At 40.0% G+C, this 20,404-nt stretch overlaps 1 protein-coding gene across 22 annotated transcripts in view; it reads left to right on the top strand.

The window, feature by feature from the left end:
- The window catches only part of LOC138761720 (ras-associated and pleckstrin homology domains-containing protein 1-like), a 285,406-nt gene that overhangs the window by 258,968 nt on the left and 6,034 nt on the right, over positions 1-20,404 (top strand). For 17 of the 22 annotated variants that reach the window (XM_069934330.1, XM_069934332.1, XM_069934333.1 and 14 more), the window contains 2 exons: positions 667-812; positions 6,596-20,378. In XM_069934330.1, coding sequence (XP_069790431.1) covers positions 667-812; positions 6,596-8,536 — 2,087 coding nt within the window. In that variant the 3' untranslated portion in view covers positions 8,537-20,378. Of the gene's footprint in view, positions 1-666; positions 813-3,872; positions 5,020-6,595; positions 20,379-20,404 lie in introns of those variants that run through there. The other 5 variants (XR_011356454.1, XM_069934348.1, XR_011356453.1 and 2 more) reach the window with 4 other exon arrangements.

The following is a 20,404-nucleotide window of genomic DNA, read 5'->3' on the forward strand; positions in this document are numbered from 1 at the left end:
TTTCTCTTGTGTCTTGGTGTGAGCTTGCAGGCGCCTCAGATTGAAGAGACTGCCATCCGTGTGGTACTGGATGTAAACAGCGTCTTCATTTTTGAGGTCTTTCATGGCTTGGTCCAGCATCATGCTGAAGAAGATTGAAAAGAGGGTTGGTGCGAGAACACAGCCTTGCTTCATGCCATTGTTAATGGAGAAGGGTTCAGAGAGCTCATTGCTGTATCTGACCCGACCTTGTTGGTTTTCGTACAGTATCAAAGGAAGTATCAAAGCACATGCAGTTAAAGCTGGTACAAAAATGTTCACTGAAACTGGCAGGAAAATATTTACTAATTATCATCAGGATATATAGCAGGCAGTAAGATTTCTTCATGACTTAACATTCTTGTGAAAACAACATAATGTTACAATTACCAAATTTTATCCATGTCCTTCTCTATCAGGAAAGATTATTATCTGGGTTGAACACCCTTTGTCAGAATCCATAACCCAAACTACCTTCTTCTCAAATTTTAAATCTTGTTTAGTTTTCAGCTGTCAATTAACACTGTTAATGGAGTATTGTTTTCTATCTCTGTTTATTAATATATGTGATAGATTATTTCAATTCTTAAGTTGTTTGCACAGCAGGAACTCAATAGATGCTATTTAAATTCATCTTTATATTTTCAGAATCTCATTCAAATCATTCAAATCAGTCAGACAGTGGTGTTTCTGACTTGCAGTCTACGGGACATGTTCGCTCTCAAAGTATTGTCAGCTCCATCTTCTCGGAAGCTTGGAAAAGGGGCACACAATTAGAGGAGCAACACTCCAAGGTGAATGAAAAAGCATTTTAATTGATCTTCAACTTGAAAGAAGAGTATTTATGGTACTGAAATGCTGGAGATGATAGGAAAAATAAAACTGAGATTAGCCTTTACGTTGTAATGACATTTATATATATATCAAAAATAAATTTAGATATAGAGCTCAGTAACAGGCATTTTGCCCAGTTGACACCCAATTAACCTACACCCCTTGTACTTTTCGAATGGTGCGAGGAACCGGAGCACCAGGGGAACACTCATGCAGATGAGGGGAGAACGTACAAACCTGCTACAGACAGCATGGGATTCGAACCCCAATCCCGATCACCAGTGCTGTAGAGGTGTTGTGCTATCTGCTATGCCAACTGTACCGCCCTTGTGCTGTCATTATGGGAGATGAACCTTGATAAGTGTGAGGTCAGCATAGAACAGGCAAATATGCTTGAGCATGTCTAAGTTAGAGAAGGATTCAGATAGTTAAGACTCCAGGACCAGATGGGATATACCCAACTTACCACAGGAAGCAAGGGAAGAGATTACTACGGGTTTTTCAATGATCTTTGGGTCCTCCCTGGCTACAAAATTACCAGAGGATTGGAATATGGCAAATGTAGTTCCCTTGTCAATAAAGGTAGCAAAGAGAATCTTGGAAATTATAGACCAGTGAATATTTCATCAGTGGTGGGCTAATTATTGGAGAGGACTCAGAGCCAGGATTTACAAGCATTTGGAGAATCATAATCTTCTTAGGAATAGTAAGGTGGCTTTGTAAGGGGCAGGTCATGCCTTGTGTGCCTAATTGCATTGTTCAAATAGGTTACAAAAAAAAAATCAGTGAAGGTTGGGTGGTCGATGTATTTCTTGAATTTATTAAGATGTTTGACAAGCTTCTCTGTGGTATACTTGTCATGAGGCAAACAAATTGTAGAAACTTGCCTGCATTGATTTTGAATTGACTTGGGCACAGAAGGCAGAGGTGTTTGTATATGGTGCGTATTCTACCTGAAGGTCAGTAGCTAGTGGTGTGCTGCAGGGAAATATTCTGGGACTCCTGCTCTTTGTAATTTTTACAAATTACTTGTTCGAGGAAGTGGAGGGGTGGATCAGTAAATTTGCAGATGGCACAAAGCTGGGAAGTGGTGTGGATAGTGTAGAAAATTTTCATTCATTAAAATGTGATATGGACAGAATGAAGAGTTGGACGGAGAAGTGGCAGATGGAGTTCATGGTTAGTGGCAGGATTGTTACCAGTACGGAGGAACAGAGGGATCTTGAGGTCCAAATTTGTAGATCCCTCAAGATTGTCACACAAGTTGATAGGATGAACAAGAAGACACATGGTCAGGGGATTGACTTCAAAAGCCATGAGGTAATGTTGCAGCTCAATAAAACTCTAGTTAGACCACATTGAGTTGCATTCAGTTCTGGACATCTCATAGGAAGAATGTGGAAGCTCTTGAAAGGGTGCTGAGAAGATTTACAGGATGCTGCCTGGATTGAAAATGTGTCTTATGAAGAAAGATTGTCCAAGCCAGGATTTCCTCTTTGGAGTGACTGAGGATTAGAGGTGACTTAATAGAATGTATAAAATTGAGGCTCAAAGGTAGAGTGGTCAGCCAGCACCTTTTTCCCAAATCGGCAATAGCCAATTCCAGAGGACATCTGTTTAATGGTGGAAAGTTTAGGGGAGACCTCGGGGATAATATTTTTCACACAAAGAGAGATGGGTGCTTGAAACACATTGCCAGGGGAATTGGTGGAGGCTGCACATCAATTTAAGAAAAATGGAGAGTTATGGGTTATGAGGGAGGGAAGGATGAGATTGATGTGGGCTGAAGTGCTCCACCTGCACTGTTCAATGTGTTATGTCAGACAATCGATTTGTGGGGAATGACTGGAGAAAGCAAGGCATTTAGCAATTATGCCAGGGTAGTTTATTAATTGGACTCCTGCGATGAAGTTCAGCGTAATGTCATGGAATATTACCTTGCCTATGACTAGACATTTTATCATCTTGCATCAGAATTAAGTTCAGCAGAATTCTGCTTAACAGAAGAAAAGTGCGCAAAAATATTTTTTTAAAAAAGGGGGCCATCCCTGCGACTGCACCAAGTGCTGCACTTCCTTAATGCACCATTCAGAACCCCAAGCAGTCCTTGCAAAGTGAGGCAACACTTCACCTGCATCTGGTGCTCCTTATGTGGTGGACTCTACATCATGAAAACCAGATGCAGGGGGATTGCTCTTTTAAGCGCTTTCTCTGTCTGCTGCAACTGTCAGGATCCCCTAGAGGCTATTCACTTTAGTTCCACTTCCAATTCCCATATTGTTATGACTCTCATTGGCCTACTGCACTACCAAGTTGAGGCCATATGCAAATTGGAGGAATGGCACCTTGTATTCCGTCTTGGCAACGTCTAACCAGGCATCATCAATTTCTCGTAACCTCTCCCCATGTTCCTCACCTCCCTTGCTTTCCTGGTCTCTCTGGTCCCTTTCCTCGTCTTTTTCTTCTCTTTCTACTCTACCACCTTCTTTATCTGCCTGTCGCCCACACCTTCATTCCTCTGGCTCCAACCCTCTTTCCTTAATTTCATTATCTACTGTCCTTGTATCAGAATGAATCTTCCTTCATCTTTACCTCTTCTTCCTAACTTTTTAATTTTTTCCCTATTTCTTCCCTTTCCCATCTGTATTCACTTATTACCTGTCAGTCCATGGTTGCCCTCCCCACTCTTTTCTTTGGGCATCTGTCCTCTTTCTTGCTACTCCTGTTAGAGGATTATAGCCTGAAATGTTGACTCTCCATGGTCTTCCTGGATGCTACTGGAGATCATCCAGCATTTTTGTGTTACTCCAGTTTACTACCATTTGCAGTATTAAAAAACTGGCTTGGGTGAGAGGGAAAAAATTATTATTATTAACATCTGCCTTTATAATAGAACCTCTCTCTAAACATTGTCTGTTTTGGATTCAATTGACAGCATTAATACAACAGCCTGTGACTAACTTTTGTGATCTGCATAATTCCAACAGCCTGAAAATTATCCCTTTTTTTATTATCTTCAGGAAATATCCTATGCAGAACCAGACTAGAAAGGGACAGGTGGAAAGGTTTGGACGGCAAGAAATTAGGAGTTCTTTGGTTCAGTGCCCCTTAAATTAAAATGAGAACATAAAGTGTAAAGAGGTCATTTTGCTATCATTTACCTTTCAAAGTGCAATATCTCACAATATTATTTATATGTATCTGAGGATCAGTGGTACTGCCAATTGCAACATTTTCATCTTTGTCTTCCTTCAAAAATGTCCCAAATAATTTCTTTTGTATCCCTCCTAAACATTTCTTCTCTGAGGAAACCACCCTCCTCCTGTCTCATAACTCATTTTCCTGATGTCTGGTAATTAGATGTTTCCTATGACTTCCTTTCAATTCTCCAGCTATGTCTATGATTAATAAAACTTTGCCATAGCTTTCCATCTTTCGTACTCTTTGCCACTATGAAGCCAAAGATCCCTTACTTTTTGACGATCCTTATCAGTTGGTTCTGATGTCTTCCCATCTCTTTGGAATCTGTACCATTGAGTTTGTATTGCCTTTCCACATTCTTTAAAATCTGTCCCTTCACACTTACTTGCAATAAATGTCATATATCATAGAACCATGGAACCTATAGTTTTTGGGAGAATCCAGAGAGTGGTAGTGTATGACTGCCTCTCAGACTAGAGCCCTGTGACGAGTGGTGTGCCTTAAGGATTGGTGCTGGGTCTATTGTTTGCCATCTATATCAGTAATTTGGATGATGATTATGGTAAATTAGATCGACAAGTTTGCAGGTGGTACAAAGATTGGAGTGCTGTAGAGTTCTATGTGCCACTTCACACACACATACTGCATTAATGGTAATCCGAACAGCATATCATGCTCTCGTTTAAAAATAGTGTGATCAGGGTATGAATGCATCTGATGATTCTATTCATTGGGACTGTTTTAATTTTCACAGCTAATAGATAATGGAATATTATTACATTCACACATTCGGATTGGCTGTCAGCAACTGATTTAATTACACTATCATGTGTTAGGACAATGTACTCAAATGAGATTTTGCTTTGTGCCCAACAATTGATTAACTGTTATTTTCCATTTAGCATTTGGTCACTATCTCTGTGTATTTATTCTTTATTTATGGTCAATTTTAACAATCAACCTCTAAGTTTAATTACAAAAAAGAATGGAAGTAAAAGGAAATCAGGAAGATAGAATTTTTTTGAATGAGACAAACTAACTTGTTGGAATAAAATGTGATTATCTTTGCTGGTGTGATTTAATTTATTAATGCTTTAACTACAAGTACCACTAAGGACTAGGTGTAGATGTAATTGAACTTAAAAAAAAATTTAAGCTTTTAGCAAATTAATTAAGTTTGTTTTTGTTGTTAGAGGTAAATGGAATAATCTATCCAGGTTGTTTTTGAGCTTCTGTATTTTAATAAGCCTGCTTGATTGCTTTACCATTACCTTAAATATTTATTCTCTCCAACATTGTTGCTCCAGTATACTGTATGATCTGTCATCAAGAAGGGCAAATACTATAGGTGCAAGATTGCCATCTGATTACTGTCCAGTTTGCACACCATGCTAACCTGGAAATATATCACTGTTTCTACATTATTTTGGGTATAGACTCTCAAACTCCTTACTAAGCAGCCTGATGGAAATACCACCATCTACTCAAGGGAAATTTGGAATTTCTGACCATGCCATTGATGCCTACATCCCAAAATCTGGATAAGAAAAAACAGAAGTGATCTATTTTGTACTGGAGAGTCCAAGCAAATCTTGTGAATAATGTTTAAAAGATTCAAATGTTTTTTGGCACTTTTCCACAATCCAATCATTTATTTTGTTCACAAGACAAAAATCTGGAGGGCCTCTAACCTTGGTTCAAATCCAGTCTGGACTGATGGGAGATAGGTTTGGGTAATCTTTTTTCGTTTGATCCCGGCACATTGATCCCTTAGCACTTTGAGAGATCGACGAAGAGCAGCAGAGAAGTTATTGGACTGTTATTTCAGAGACCTGAACTTGCAACTTCACATTTTATTATGGCAACTGGAAAATTTAAGTTAATTTAATGAACCTAATCAGAAATGCTACCTCAATGCTCCCTCCTTGTCATGAAAAAATCATTGTGTTTGATTCTTTAGAGAAACTCACCTGTTTTCCTACTCTGTGTCCATACCCACACTAATGTGCTCGTCTACCCTCTGAAATGACTTTGCACCTGTTTAGTTGTCTAAAAAACAATGCCTCACACTGTGGGAGTGGCTTTGCCTCATGGATTGCAGCAGAGAACGAAGGTCAATTTACAAGGCATAGCAAATAGTAGACTTGCCAACAAGATCCATTTTTTCACACATGAATGGCTGAAGAAGAGACTGAATAGGAATAAAGGAAGGCACTGAAACTACTTGAAGCACCCATTCCTCAAACCTATGTGTGATCAACATATTCACAGAATGAGTCACATCTCTCTTAATTGGTGTTCATTGTCAAGCTACAAACTGACTTGGAAATGTAGAATGATTCCATTACATGTACCTGGACAGTAGAGGTAGAGGAGGAGAAAGAGTAGAATGGTTGTCCTTTCATGGGACATTTATCAACTTCTAGCAGCTTTTGAGAGCTGTCTTAAAACCAGACTGCAGGAAGAGGGTTGCTTTTGAAAATGATCATTATGAACAGATGCACTGGAGAATTATAACTTTTTATTCATTTTCTTTCTGCAGATCAGGACAGATTCAGTCAGATCCTATCCTTCAACTCTACCACCAACATCCCCTCAGACCAGAATCAATGTGTCTCATGTGGCACCACAGCCCTCTCCTCCCCCACCACCTCCTCCTCCACCACCACCACCTCCCCCACCTGCTGCCTCACTCAACAAGTACAGCACAGTTGGTAGAGAGCAGCCAAGCAAAAGGCCTTTTCCATCTTCCTTTGCAACCCTGCCCATGGTCCAAAAGGTCCTACCCCCACCTCCACCCTCTCAGCTTGTAAAGCCTCAGCTGCTGATTGAAGATAATGGTCAAAGTATTCCTCCACCAGTCTCCCCAATCCCACCCTCTCCATCAGCACTTCAAATAGCCTCTGCTTCATCTTCTCTTAAACTAGGTCCACCTAGCCCTTCTCCCATGGTTCCTGCCTTCACACCCCCACCCCCACCACAGAAGTTACAACAGCAATGTATTCTTCTGCCTGACCAGCAACCCTTGACTCCTCCTGCTCCACCACCACCTCCACCACCTCCTCCTCCATTACCTCCTCTGGAGGGTGCCATCACCAAAAAGATAGGAGTGCCTTTTGAAGCCTCTCTGTGTCATCAACCTCAAAAAGTTTTCAAATCACCGCCTAATGTTGTTCACATGGATACCCCTCCAGCACCTCCTCCTCCACCACTTTTGATGAAGGCAGCCAGGTTCTCAGCTGCACAAATCTCACTGCCCCCACCACCACCACCTTTGACTCCTTCTCCTCCTCCTTCAGTTTCAACTAAGAAGTCGGCTCCATCTGCAGAACAAATGCCAATCACTGCACCAACTGCTGTTTCCATAGTAAAACAATCCATAAACCAGTTCCAACCTCTCCCTCCAACTTCAACTGCTCTGCCATCACCAGCCCCACTTCAAACTCCTACATCTCCTCCTGCTGTGAAAGCAAAACCTAAATGGCAGCCGGGTTCCCTCCCATCTCCTGAGTTTCCTCCACCACCTCCTGAAAGCAGTCTACCCCAACCTCCTCCACCTAACCCCACCCCTCCTCCCACCCCAGTCAAATCAACTTCAATCAAAAAGCCTCAGAAAACTTCTAGTCCTGGTGGAAAGAAGCCACCTCCCACACCCCAGAGGCACTCCAGTATCAAAGGACCTAGTTGTACAGATGCAAGAGAATCCAGAAAGCCTGTGGAAACCCTCAGTAATAAGTTTGAACAGCCACCAGTTCCTTCAGGACTTTCCACATCAGATATGACCACCTCTCCACCTGCTCATTCAAAGCCTGGTAAATTAAATTTGGCTGCAGTTAATTTGATGTTTCCGTCAGGAGGGCCAACAAGCAAAGGACCAGGAGGTCCAGCTATTTCAAAGGAACCTGTGTCTGAGTTTCCTTCACCACCTTCAGATTCAGATTTCCCTCCCCCTCCTCCAGATCTCGATCTTCTACCCCCTCCTCCATTGGAGATGGCAGCCCCTGGCTTTTCCAATGCAGTCCCACCCAAGGTAGCAGTGGTGAATCCTCAGCCGCAAACATGGTCCAAATCTTCAACGAAGAAAGCACCACCACCAGTACTTCCCAAAAGGAGCGACAGCACTCGCTTAACACAGGAAGAGTCTTCGGAACACCAGGTTCCTCCCATAGCTTCAGTACCAGTATCTCCTAAACCTGCCTTGTCCGTGCAGCCTCATTTCCTGGCTGACCTCAATAGGACTCTGCAGAGAAAGTCATTCACCCGACATGGCTCACTGGCTTCCACGCGGCCATCCAAGGCAGAACACATCACCACCATGGATGACATGGCACTTCCGCCTCCTCCTCCAGAATTGCTCTTTGACCAGGAATCAAGCAGCTCATATGCATCTGGCAACATCTCAGGCTATGCAACATTACGGCGTGGACCACCTCCAGCTCCACCCAAACGGGGTGACAACACCAGGTTGAGTAGGGACTGTTGATGAGTCAGCTGCCCTGTGCACTCATAATCTGCAGTATTTGGAGTGATATATTAACTGCTCTTCTTAAAACTTTGACAGTGTACATCTTCCTACAAAGTTAAATTGGTTACACTTCGTAGGATTGCTTGTCCTTGGATCAGTGGAGTGTTGTGTTTCACTTGTAAAGTCAAATTGCTCTACTTGTGTAAATATCGATGCTTTGTTATATAATGGGACTTAGTGTTGGGGTAGGTGCTGGGCTTTTTGTTTCAAAGCTTCCCAGTTAGTCATGGGGGGAGGGTGGGTGATGCGTAGTAGGCGGATCCAAAGGAAAGGAATGTTTTCCTTTCATATAGTTAAACTAAATGTCAGTGGTGATTTGACTTCGAAGAGTTCTGTCTTTATAATTATTGGAAGACTTCTTAATTGGCACCTTTCCAATGTAATAAATGTCAGACTTTTGTAATAGGAAGCTCAGGTTTGAAGTGGGAGTATCCCCTTGAATTGTTAGGAAAGTACTGTTGTGTTTTATTAATTGAATTTCAACATTTGCGTGTTTCTTGTCAAAATAAATCCCAGACTCTTCTGAGCTCCTCAATCTCACAGATTTTCTGATCACAGGGCAGAACTTCAGTCAAACAGGATGGTAATGATGCTGAAAAATATTAACCAGTTCCCCACCAGTAGGTAATTCAATCTAAATGTAGGGAAGATAGAACTATGATTAGTTAGTTAGCAGTTACAATGCAAATAAATAAATCTGACTGAAACTTCTCTAGGCCAAAGCATTGACAGCATTAAACAAATTGAATTTTCAAGCTGACATACTGAAGACTGAAGCAGAGAAGCTATGACTTCCTAAAATGTTGAACTTTCTTTGCACTCTGAGGAATACAGGCAAACCCATGTTGAGGCCACAAATATTCCCCCCTCACATGAATTCGCAAATTGCATCCAAAATTTGGAATAAAATTCACTCTCAGAATTTGTGTGGAAAACAACAAGTAAACAGCATTTTTTTTTCCAATTTGACTCTCCTAACGCATGAGCAAATTATAGAGCTTCATGTTATGGAAAATTATAATGACAATTTTCTAGGAATGCAACATTTTCATAACGTGAGGGTTGTCTGTAGTCTATTATGGAGGTCACAGAACAAGATTAGGATTGTGAATGCATTCAATTATTTTTGTAGTTGACTCATTTATTTCCATTAATGCTTTAATTTGAGAAATCAGTTGGCAGATGAGCTATACGAGCCCTTGATTTGATCATTGCTGTTTTCTTAGGGTTAGCGGTCCCCTACCCCAACTGAAGGGTACAGTTGGCTTGGTATCCATCAGCTGAGGAAGTGCGTACTTGATTCAGATTCACTGGAGCGCCTATGGAAAGGAAAAGTGTGCAGCAGAAGTCAAAATTGGACTGGGTTAAGATGCCCTCCCAGTAATCACTGAAAAGAGTCACACATGTCATCGTTTTTTGAGGAGGAAATGCAGATAAAATAGGGGATGAAGATGTTGCCTTGAACGTCTGAGGAAAATGGAATCTGATGTCATGGGAGACATGCCTTTTAGAAAAGTCAGCTAGATCAAAAAGCAAAAACTAAAAGGTAAAAATCTATCAACTCAAAATAATTCAGTTCAATTGCTGAAGTCACTACTGCCGAGTGAACAACCTGACGATAGTATCTGGATTCAAGTGGCTGAGTAGGTTAGTGTTGGAGAAAGGAATTTCCAAAGTCAATTCAGTGTTTTAAAAATCCCATCGTGGTTACTGGCAGCTCTCCTTGGTTATTTAATATTTTAGACCTCAGTGAATATTTTTTTCAGTTTCTAGATAGGTTTCACCCATGAGGACAGGAAACCAGTTGCTTTACAAGAGGTAAGGTAAGGTTGGAGGTCACATGAAAAATAACAAGTACCTACCGTACAGCATATTTGCAGTCAATATTCAAGTCAGGTTATGGGTACCAATTCTGTACCACAGAAAGCCATGTGTTAAAGAATCATTTCGTTGTGTGGTGCATTGTTTTATTACATAGAGAGCAACTTTTGCAAAATTCCTGTATGTGATTGTTCATCCTTTAAATTTCATACAGTAAGTTTTCACCCCAATGTGCCTGCAGCGGATCTTGGTTTCCTGTTCTCTTTCCATAGCTTTGCAATTTTTTACATCTCGGGTATCTATCCTTTTCCATTTAAATCCAATCAACACCCTGTCAAGCACATTATCAGATCATCATACCTCACTATGTTTAAAAAAAAGATTCAAAAAAAAGATTCTTTCTCTTTTTTTCACCACCTATCTTAATTATATATTTGCCAGCTATCAGCAAACCTACCTGTGATAAGAGTTTTATTTTTTTTATTAAATGCATTGATATTTTTGAAGGTCTCTATTAAACCTTAATGTCTTTGCTCTATGAGCAATCATAGCTGCTTTAGTCTCCTTAACAAACCGGACACCCTCTTTGCTGGTGTCTTTTTCCTACCACTATTTACAATCAAAGTTCTATACCTATTAGCACTTCATTTATTGACATACACTGCACACTATCTATTCCAATGTCATTCAGTGACAAAAGTATAGCCACCAATTTTGTTGCTCAATATTAATGCAGTCTAAATACTAGATTATTATCATGTAATAAAACAGTAAGTGTGATATTACATGAAATGACCTTTAGTCTACTGTAAGGGAGACAAAGATTCACTGTCAGCAAAAATTGCCCACTGCCCCTTACAGCCAGAGAAAGAGAAGCAAAAGAGAGTCCCTCCAGAGTCACTAAGCCCTTTCAAATTGCCTTGTTAAATAGGGTTAACTGGGCAATTTACTCAGTTAAAGACCCTGGGATCAGGCTATTTGAAAGGTCTGAACCAGGCAAGCCAGGTCAAAATTCATCCAGGTTCCAGACCTACCTTGGAGGTGGTCTGGAAACCCGGTAAAAGCTGCGGAGCCATCCTCCTCGGATTTGAAAGGGCAAATGGCTCACCCGGTTAATCTGGTGATGTCAGCGCTTCCATACATGCATCACAAGAACCCCAGGCTGACTCAATGCAGGATCAATGGCCGTCTTCCCTATCAATAATCCCCCATGCCACTTGAACTGCTCTGCCAGTGCCAGTTTGGGGGATTATGGATAACTAAGATGGCCATTGTTCCTGCATTGAGCTTTCACCTCAAACCGGAGCAGCATGTCACGGCAGAACCCTCCTCTTTCCCCCCCCACCAAACGTTCAAGGCAGCAGCATCCCTCTCCCCCCCCCCCCTGTTATTTTTGGGGTGGTTTTCATGCCTGATTGGGGTTTAAATAATTTGGACATCTGGCAACACTGTTCGGCAGCCCTGCATCCCTACTGCCAAGTGGTGAGTTAGAGGGGGGTGACTGATGGTTGGGAGCAGGGGGCCGACGGACAGATGGGGTGGCCTTTATGAGAACTTCCCTTTAAACAAAAAGGGAACGGAAAGAACACAGGGAATAGGGGATTCCCCGTGGGGCTGCCTGTGAATGCATAACGTGTCACTCACCACATCTTTGCAGGGATGGGATCCCCCTTAAATATTTGTGTTATCAGTTAGGCTGCTGTTTGAAAAGAGCAGGAGGTACCGACTACCCAATAATTTCACCCGGGTTCTAGGAGAGCTACCTGGGTGCTGCAGTTTGAAAATACCAACTGAATATCCATGGCTTCGTCTTCAGCATTCCTTCAGCTACACAGCCTTCAGATGAAGCCATCAGCAACCTGAGTTCCAGATGTCATGACATCCTCAGGAAGGCTCCAGCTCCCTTGTGCATTTTGGTCGTACATGGATTCCTCGCCTTGAGTCGCCAACAGCCTGTCACCTGTGTGCTCTTCAGCCTCCGAGCCCCTCACTGGTCTATGCCAAGGTCACCATCCCATAGGTTATCTCCTTTTCAGGGGGCGGGAAGGTCTACCCATTTTCTGGTGCCCTGCGCTAGTTGTCTGCTTCCCTTGAGTCTGCAACCACTTGTGGCCACCTCCGATCATAGGCGCTGACATCTCAGGCCAGACCTTGCAGTTGTGGAATTTTAAAACAAACCACCATCAGCTTCTTTAACAGGCCGTTTAAAGCCTGTACAGAGCCGATGGCAGGTGGACTGGGCAGTTGGATCCCGTGGAGAGCGCTGAGATTTTGCAGAGCCATTGTAGCAGATAGGGAACACCGCCATATCATTTTTATACTACCAGGTAACATTAAGATTTTGAGAAGATTCATGTGATTGCCTGCATCAATCGATACTTGGTGTGAACATCTTTCATATATGTCAGTACTTTTCGCACTGAATTCCAGCTACACTTTTGTACAATGTTTCACTTTGCTCCAGCAGAACCCTGTGTATCGATCTATTCTCATTCACTACAGCATTCTATGCAGTGTTCTTGTACTCTAAGGCCCATCCTTTGTAAAATCTTCTTATGCACCACAGTACAACCTACATCCTGTACACTACATCCCCATTTACTTTAGCATACACAGTATTTGGTATTCCAATTTTACTCCAATAGTTCCTCCACATAATGTTCTTATTCACTGCATAATGGTGGGTACAGATTATGTCCCTTCTCTGCAGCATCCTGTGCCCTGTTTTGTCTTCTGATAGTTTTCCATTCATTGCAGAATAACCTGTGGACAATATTCACATTCAGTAAAGCACTTGTCCAGTATACGGTATTCTGATTCATTAAAGATCTCTCTGCATTAAAAATAGTATGCCTGTTCACTAATGTGTACCCCTGTGAATTGTGCTCTCATTTACTGCAACATAGCCTGTGCCATTCAGCATCTTCCAATTTTCTGTAGCGCACTCTTTCTTTGGTGCTCCTATTCGCTACAGCTCTGAAAACACCTTAGCCAAAAACTTAAATAGATCTCGGTGCTTAATATGTGAACATTGCATTGGTATAATCTGAATGCATCATGTCTTACACTCGGCTTGATGTCATTGTCTTATTTTTGTTCATTTTTTTTTGTATCACCCAAGATTGAGTGACCAATTTCGTTTAAAATGGAAAAAATTGTATTATTCAATGTCTGAATTTGTGTCTACATGATGAATTTTTTTGTCTCCTAGAATGAGAATTCTTAAGAGAAATGATAGAGTTTTTGCTGCATGTTACTTGTTTTTGAATTGTTTTTTCCTTAACATTAATTTTCTGGTATCTGATCTGTTCAAGTTTGTGAACTATTTTTTCAAAACAAAATTTCTGAAGTTTTGGACCGAAATTTGAGTTTGGTGTTAATGAGGGGCATGTAGGTAGCACAAGCTACTTATTTGTGAGATCTAGAAAATCTTGAGCAGGGAAAAGACTTTCTACCCCAGGTCAAGAAATCATATGATTAAGATGATCAAATTGAGAATCAATTTCCACTTGTAAATTTTAAATGTAACGAATTTATAGAATGCTTTTCTATTACACTGCTAAAGTAATTGACTGTGTAATGCAGTTTTTGTCCTTTTGTAATATAAGTAATTTTACATGCACACTTCAGTGATAGTGGATATAAACTGTCGAATTTTGTTGCACAGAAAGAGGCATTGGACCCACCTTAACTGTCTCAATGAAAGAACCAGTGATTGGAGCAAATCTCCTGCATTTTTTTTTCATGTTCTGCAATATTTTCATACTGTTTTCTTTTGAAAGTTGTAATAAATTCCATTCCAACAGATTTTCAGGCAATGAATTCTCGATTATAATCCACTGGAAAAAAATCTTGTATCTCCATTGTCCTCTTACCAATTATCTATTTATTGACCTTTCTATTTTCTTTAACCAAATTCATGCTGATATTAACTAATCCTTTATGTCTTAAGAATAAACCTGTTTCTCTAGTCTCTCCATATAAATAAATTATTTCATATTTGGTATTATCCTTAAAAACCTCCTCTTTACCCTCTCCATGGCCTTGACATTCTTCCTGAAGCAGTGTTCCCAGAATAAATATGATTGAACACAGTCTCTTAGCAAAATATCAAGTAATGAGTTGTAAAGATTAATTTTAACCGCCTCTCTATTGTTTCTCATTTTCAGAAAATCAAAAATCTCATAATCTGCTAAAATTTGTTTCAGGACCTTCATTTATATCAGTACATAAATCTCCAAATCACTATTCTTAGCTACTTTAAAATTATTTTACTTGGTTTATATTGTCTTACCTTGATATTAATCTAAAATATGCCACCATACCATTAATTCTGCCATGTAGAGTATGTCTCAGTACTCCTGAAATTTGCTGCTTCCATTCTCGTGGTTTTGAGTTTTTTTCCCAGCTGCAATTTCCTGAAGAGCAGACCTTGGAGAATATAAACTGTATGTACTTTCTTGAACACTGAAAAACAGCTACGACCAATTTTGTTATTTAAACAGATTACACTGGACAATGAAGATTTTGCTTCCTGAACTCTTGGGTATATTTTATGAATTTTGGGCTGCTTATCACGAAATCACCTGAAAAATTTATCACATACTGCAATTTAGAAATAAAGTAGTTTTGTGTCTTCCTGTCCTATTTTAAGTCTACTAGTATTTTGCCCATAAAGCGAGCTGTTTTGGTCAGTCCAAGCAGGCCTGGGGATACATGCACTCATTGCAGATGCTATGCAAATGCAGCTACTCCCCGACTTGTGTCCATCCGCACAATCAATTGAAATTTTTAAAAATAAAGAAAAAATACAGAACATGCAATTATGGTGAAAATCGGCCTATCTATGGAAAATAGCAACTCTCTCAAAAGGTTGGCAGTAGTGGCCAACCTCTCGTAAGAGCTGGATTTGGTGGCCACCCTATTGAGATATTTCCCTGCATTTTAACTCCTTGTCTCCCATTTTTTTTTCTAATTCCATTGCTCAATATTCTGATGGTCAGACAGTTTTTAGAGGCCAGTAGAGTCCTGGGTGTTCAGTGTCCACAGCAACAGAGAGAATGATAAGGATTCGGAGATAGAGAATGGAAAGAAATCGATCGTTTTACTCTTCAGTATCACAGGTAGGGCAATTCCGACATATGTCCATTCCGAGATACGACCGGTCATCCAGAACGGAACACGGACATATGTTGGGGAGTATTTGTGTTGTCTTAGTCCTGGACGTGCTTTGTCAGGATAGATGCAGACAGGGTATAACATCAGCTCTCATATACAGATAGTAAAAACACCACAATACTGGAGGAACTCAGCTGGTTTATTCAGCATCGAGAATCGTTTTGACAAAAATATATTGCTGACATTTCGGGCCTTCAAGGAAAAATCAGAAAAGGCAGAAGGAGGGTAGAACAGAAAGTCTCAGAATTCAAACAATGGGGGAGGAATCTAAAGGTGTTAATTGGATGTGATAAGGGTCTAGGTGGAAGGAATTTATAAGAAAGCCAGAGAGGTCATTGCTAAAGCTACCTGATAGGAGGGTGTCCAATCAGAAGGTGAGTCTACAGATGAATGCATGTTGATGCCCGTGTTCTTCAGGCAATAGGATAGTGGCTGTGATATATTCTGTTACATTTGTGGCAAGTATGCACTGAAGACTCAAAGATGCAGCATGACTGCACTTATTAAGAAAGACTACAAGCTCTACTTCGGTTATAAAATTGATGTCGAAGAAAAACCCTGGGTTCCTCTCATTTGTTGTGTAACATATTGAGTCAACTTGAGAGCGAGGAAGTCAATGCCATTTGCAGTCCCAATGATATGGCAAGAACAGAAAGATCACTGTGACGGTGTCAGTCTGTAATTTCTGTCTGGTCGATGTATTTGGCTTCTCTGCTAAAAATAAGAATTCTATTGAATACCCCAATCTGCCTTCAGGCATGAGACCAGTGCTGCATGACGACAGTTGCAATTTCTGAAGCCACAAGAGACATGGAGCATTTAAAGATGTTGTTGAGAATTTTCTTGGCAACTACAAAGCACTAAACTACATATAGTTGATTGACAACGTGCTTCAATCATACAAAACCATGAATTACAACATGTCATTGAAAATTCATTTTCTGCATTCAAACTTTGGACTTCTTCCCTGCTGATCCTGGTGCAGTCAGTGATAAACATGGTGAAAGGTTTCACCAGGACATTGCAACCATGGAAAAGTGGTATCATGGCAATTGAAATCCATCAATGCTGGCTGACTATTGTTGGACACTGACACAAGAGGCATCAGATGTTGAGTACAAACAAAAATCAGTGGTAAAACATTTTTAGATCAGTTGAAGTAACACAATGTATCAGCATCATTATGTAATTAAACATGTTAAATTCAATAAAAGTTAATTTAATGTTTCTCCAATTTCCTACAAGATACAGCAAATCTGAAATTATCTTTGCGTTCAGGAAGCAAACCTTTTGAAAAAAAATTGTTGTCCAGTGTTAGCTAAGCAATCCAAAACTAGCTGTGATTTTGTGATTAAACATAAGAGCAATGCTCTTGTGTGATGTTAGAAGCACACAAAACTGATTTTGATTGAGGGATAATTATTAAGGTCTTGGTTAGTCTTGTAGGATTAACAAGTGACTTTAAAATAACGTAACTATATAAACCATATGAATATTTAGTGTTGATGCTGTAAAACTATTTCCTATCCTCCTTTAGCTGTAGATTACAAAACACTTGATTCATGTAATCTATTCCCAAAAGAAAGGGAAGGGAATTTGAAAGCCTCTTAAGAATGTTTGTCCAGAGAGCCATTCAATCTGGTTTGGAGAAATTTTAATTTCAATCTTAATCTCTGAAGCATTTAGGAAAGCAACACAGATTCCACAGTCAATTTTGAAATAGAAAGGAATTAAGCAGATTCAGGTTGTGAAATTCTGGAGCAAGTTTGTGGAGTGGGTTAATTTTTTTTTAATCATGCTGATGACTTTTGTATCTCCCAGTGATGATATCTGGCTTTATTTTTAATTTTTATAAAAATTTAGGCATGCAGCCCTGTAACAGGCCAATTTGGCCCTGTGAGTCTGTGTTGCCCAATTTACAACCCCTTAACCGACACCCTGGTACATTTTTGAAGGGTGGGAGGAAACCAGAGCTCCCAGAGAAAACCCAGGCAGATATAGAGAGAGAACATACAAACTCATTACAGGGAGCATGAGATTCAAACCCAGGTCCAGACCTGATCGCTGTCACTGTAAAGGCATTGCACTAACCACTACACCATTTATTAAAAAGAAATGTAAAATTTCATGGATGATTTACCTCACCTTGTCTCCTTCCTTAGTTTTATGCCTTTAATTTTTAAAATGTGTCTGCTGTGCAAATTATAAAACCTTGGTTTTCAGATTTCTTGTGCAGCACTGCTTAACTCGCTGACATTGTGGGGTAAATGAGAGTGATGTTTCTGTGTGTCATATACCAGCCCTGTTTCTGCTGGCCTTTGAATACTAAGGAATACATTACTTGGAAATTAGGAAATCCCACCACATTGGAGAATGAAGTAGCAGGGTACTGGGAAATGGAAACATAAATAGAAAATGCTAGTAATATCGTCTGGTCAAACATCATCTATGAACAGAGTTAGTATTTTGGTGACAGCAAAAGCACCCAATCTCCTGATGAAGAATATTTTTACTCAATTAATTTTTAATACAATCTCCAGAATAGGAAGCACCTCATGTATTGGTTTCTATTACAGCTGATGTTCAGAAGGTTTGGTTTTTGATGTTGTTGTAATATATATTCTGATAATATGAAGTAACATAAATAACAAGTAGAATTGAGAGAAGCATAAATCTGTAGTGATGGGATCTTGAGTGAACAAAGAGAAGCTGGAGAGACTCAGGACAGGCAGCAAACATGGATAGTAATGGTCAACCAGAGTTTTGGGTTCCTTTATTGAGAGTGTAGAAATAGTGTTTGGACATTCAGCAACCTCTTCTTTGCAGTGTCAGCCTGCTAATTATCAATTCTGAGGATACAAGTGTTGCTGGCAAGACCAGTTCATGGGCATCCCTGTTACTTTTAGTGGTTCCAATGTGGGAATCTCCTTCCGCAACACTAAGATGCTTCATTCTCCAGTATTTTAACCAAGATGCAATGAATGAATGCTAATACATGTCCAAATGAGGTTGGTGTGTTACTTGTTGAGAAATTAGGAAGTGCTACTCCCTGTTGCTGAAACAATTTGGCAGTTTGTACTCATTTGGTTGTGGAAGTGGGCAAAGGAGGCTGATCAAATGTCTGATTTGTGAGTGTGTTTCAGGTTACAGTGTGTTAGTAGTGTTATCCTGACCTCTTGTCAGACACAAGCAGCTTATGTGAACTGGGGGAGTGTGTCTATCTTCTTGATACTGGCTTTCCAATCTCTGTTAAAGGTGGTTTCTCTCTGACATATCCCTTCTCCATTGCTCATTGTGGTATACATTAATATGTATTGCATTGGCAGAGATGGCTGTGATGGAACTGAAGCAGTGGTGTCATTCATACTTAAACTTTGATGGGGAAAGTTTTTTCTTCTGCTTCCCAACAACTGCCTGTGCAAGGAGCAAATAGGGAATTTGCTTTTTACTGTCAATTGCCTGCTGCATAGTCAGTACATAAATAATACTTGATGAAGTAAATTAATGTATTGGTGAAGATGAACACAATTAATGAAAAAGGAAATTTTGTCAATTTGTAAATTCACTGTCTACCCTTGTTTTTAAAAAAAATCATTTTAAAATGAAGCCATGCTGAGGAATTTAAAACACAACCCAAAAGAAGGCAGTGGGAACAGGGGTAAATGTGAAAAAGGACAAAGAGTTTGTACCAAAGACAAAAAAATAATTTATTTTAGCCAAAGAATTAGTAATAGATGCTGAAATTGTTAGACTAGAAGATGGCCATGGCCAGAGTCTTAGTACTGGCTGCACTTCTAGGTTTGCATGGTTATATCAGCAGAAAATGAATCTGTCATTAAAGGTTTTCCGTTTGTGCTACGTATTTCATTAGATTTTCTGCTGTCTATGATCAGTTGTCTGTCTCTGTGCTTGTTTGTTTAGGAAGTCAGCTCAATTTTCTAGTAAATGAGGCACAGACTCAGATGATTGTCCTGCTTGTGTCTGCTTCAAATAATCATGAACCCCAAAGGCCAACCTTCTAAGTGCAGGATGCCAACTGCAGCTGTGGCAAACATCAATCTCAATGTTGCTGCTGTGTTTTTCTTGGAAGCTGCAGTGTATTTGTTCTTTGTATTATACAGTTGATATCTAATTCTCATCATTAGAATGCAATTAGATTATTGTTTACTATATATCACCTGTTGCAGCATTGCTGGAGTGGAGCGGGGTTAAATTTGGATGAGGGTGTATATGTGGTTGATGTAAGAGGTTTGAGATGTGCATAATTTGCTGCTTAAAGTGGACTTGCTGGTATCTGTATAATTCTTGGAAAATGGGAATGTTTTGGCTTAAATTGGCCACGGGTATCAGCCTACAACTCTATCTAGACTGGCGAAAAATCTTGCAGCCTTTTACAACCTATCATGTTGAGTTTAAAGCCATGTTTCTGTATTATGTTTTGGTAAGCAATACTAATTTTTTATTTTGCTGTAAAGTTGTTTATGAACGCTGCTGGTTATCTGCAGGGACTGTTGGCTTGGTCTCTGATGTAAACCAATTGCCATAGCTTGCTACCACAGACCACTCTCATCACTGCTTTGGGAGTGGTTGGCCGGCTGGCCTTAAGACCGATCAAGTGTCAAAGTCAGAGTGTAATATTGTATATAATTTCTGCCCCTCTCCCATGTTCACTTTAAGAGAACATATGCAAGTTCTTTTTTTTTAAAAAATGTAAACTCTAGAATGTATTAATACTGGAGATTGTAATTAATGCATGACAAGCTTATATCAGTTTTTATGACAATAAATTGATTTCAAATTACGTGTGGATTTCCTGTTCCATGTTAA

Source organism: Narcine bancroftii, chromosome 4 (assembly GCF_036971445.1).
Source record: "Narcine bancroftii isolate sNarBan1 chromosome 4, sNarBan1.hap1, whole genome shotgun sequence".
Taxonomy (NCBI): Eukaryota; Metazoa; Chordata; class Chondrichthyes; order Torpediniformes; family Narcinidae; genus Narcine; species Narcine bancroftii.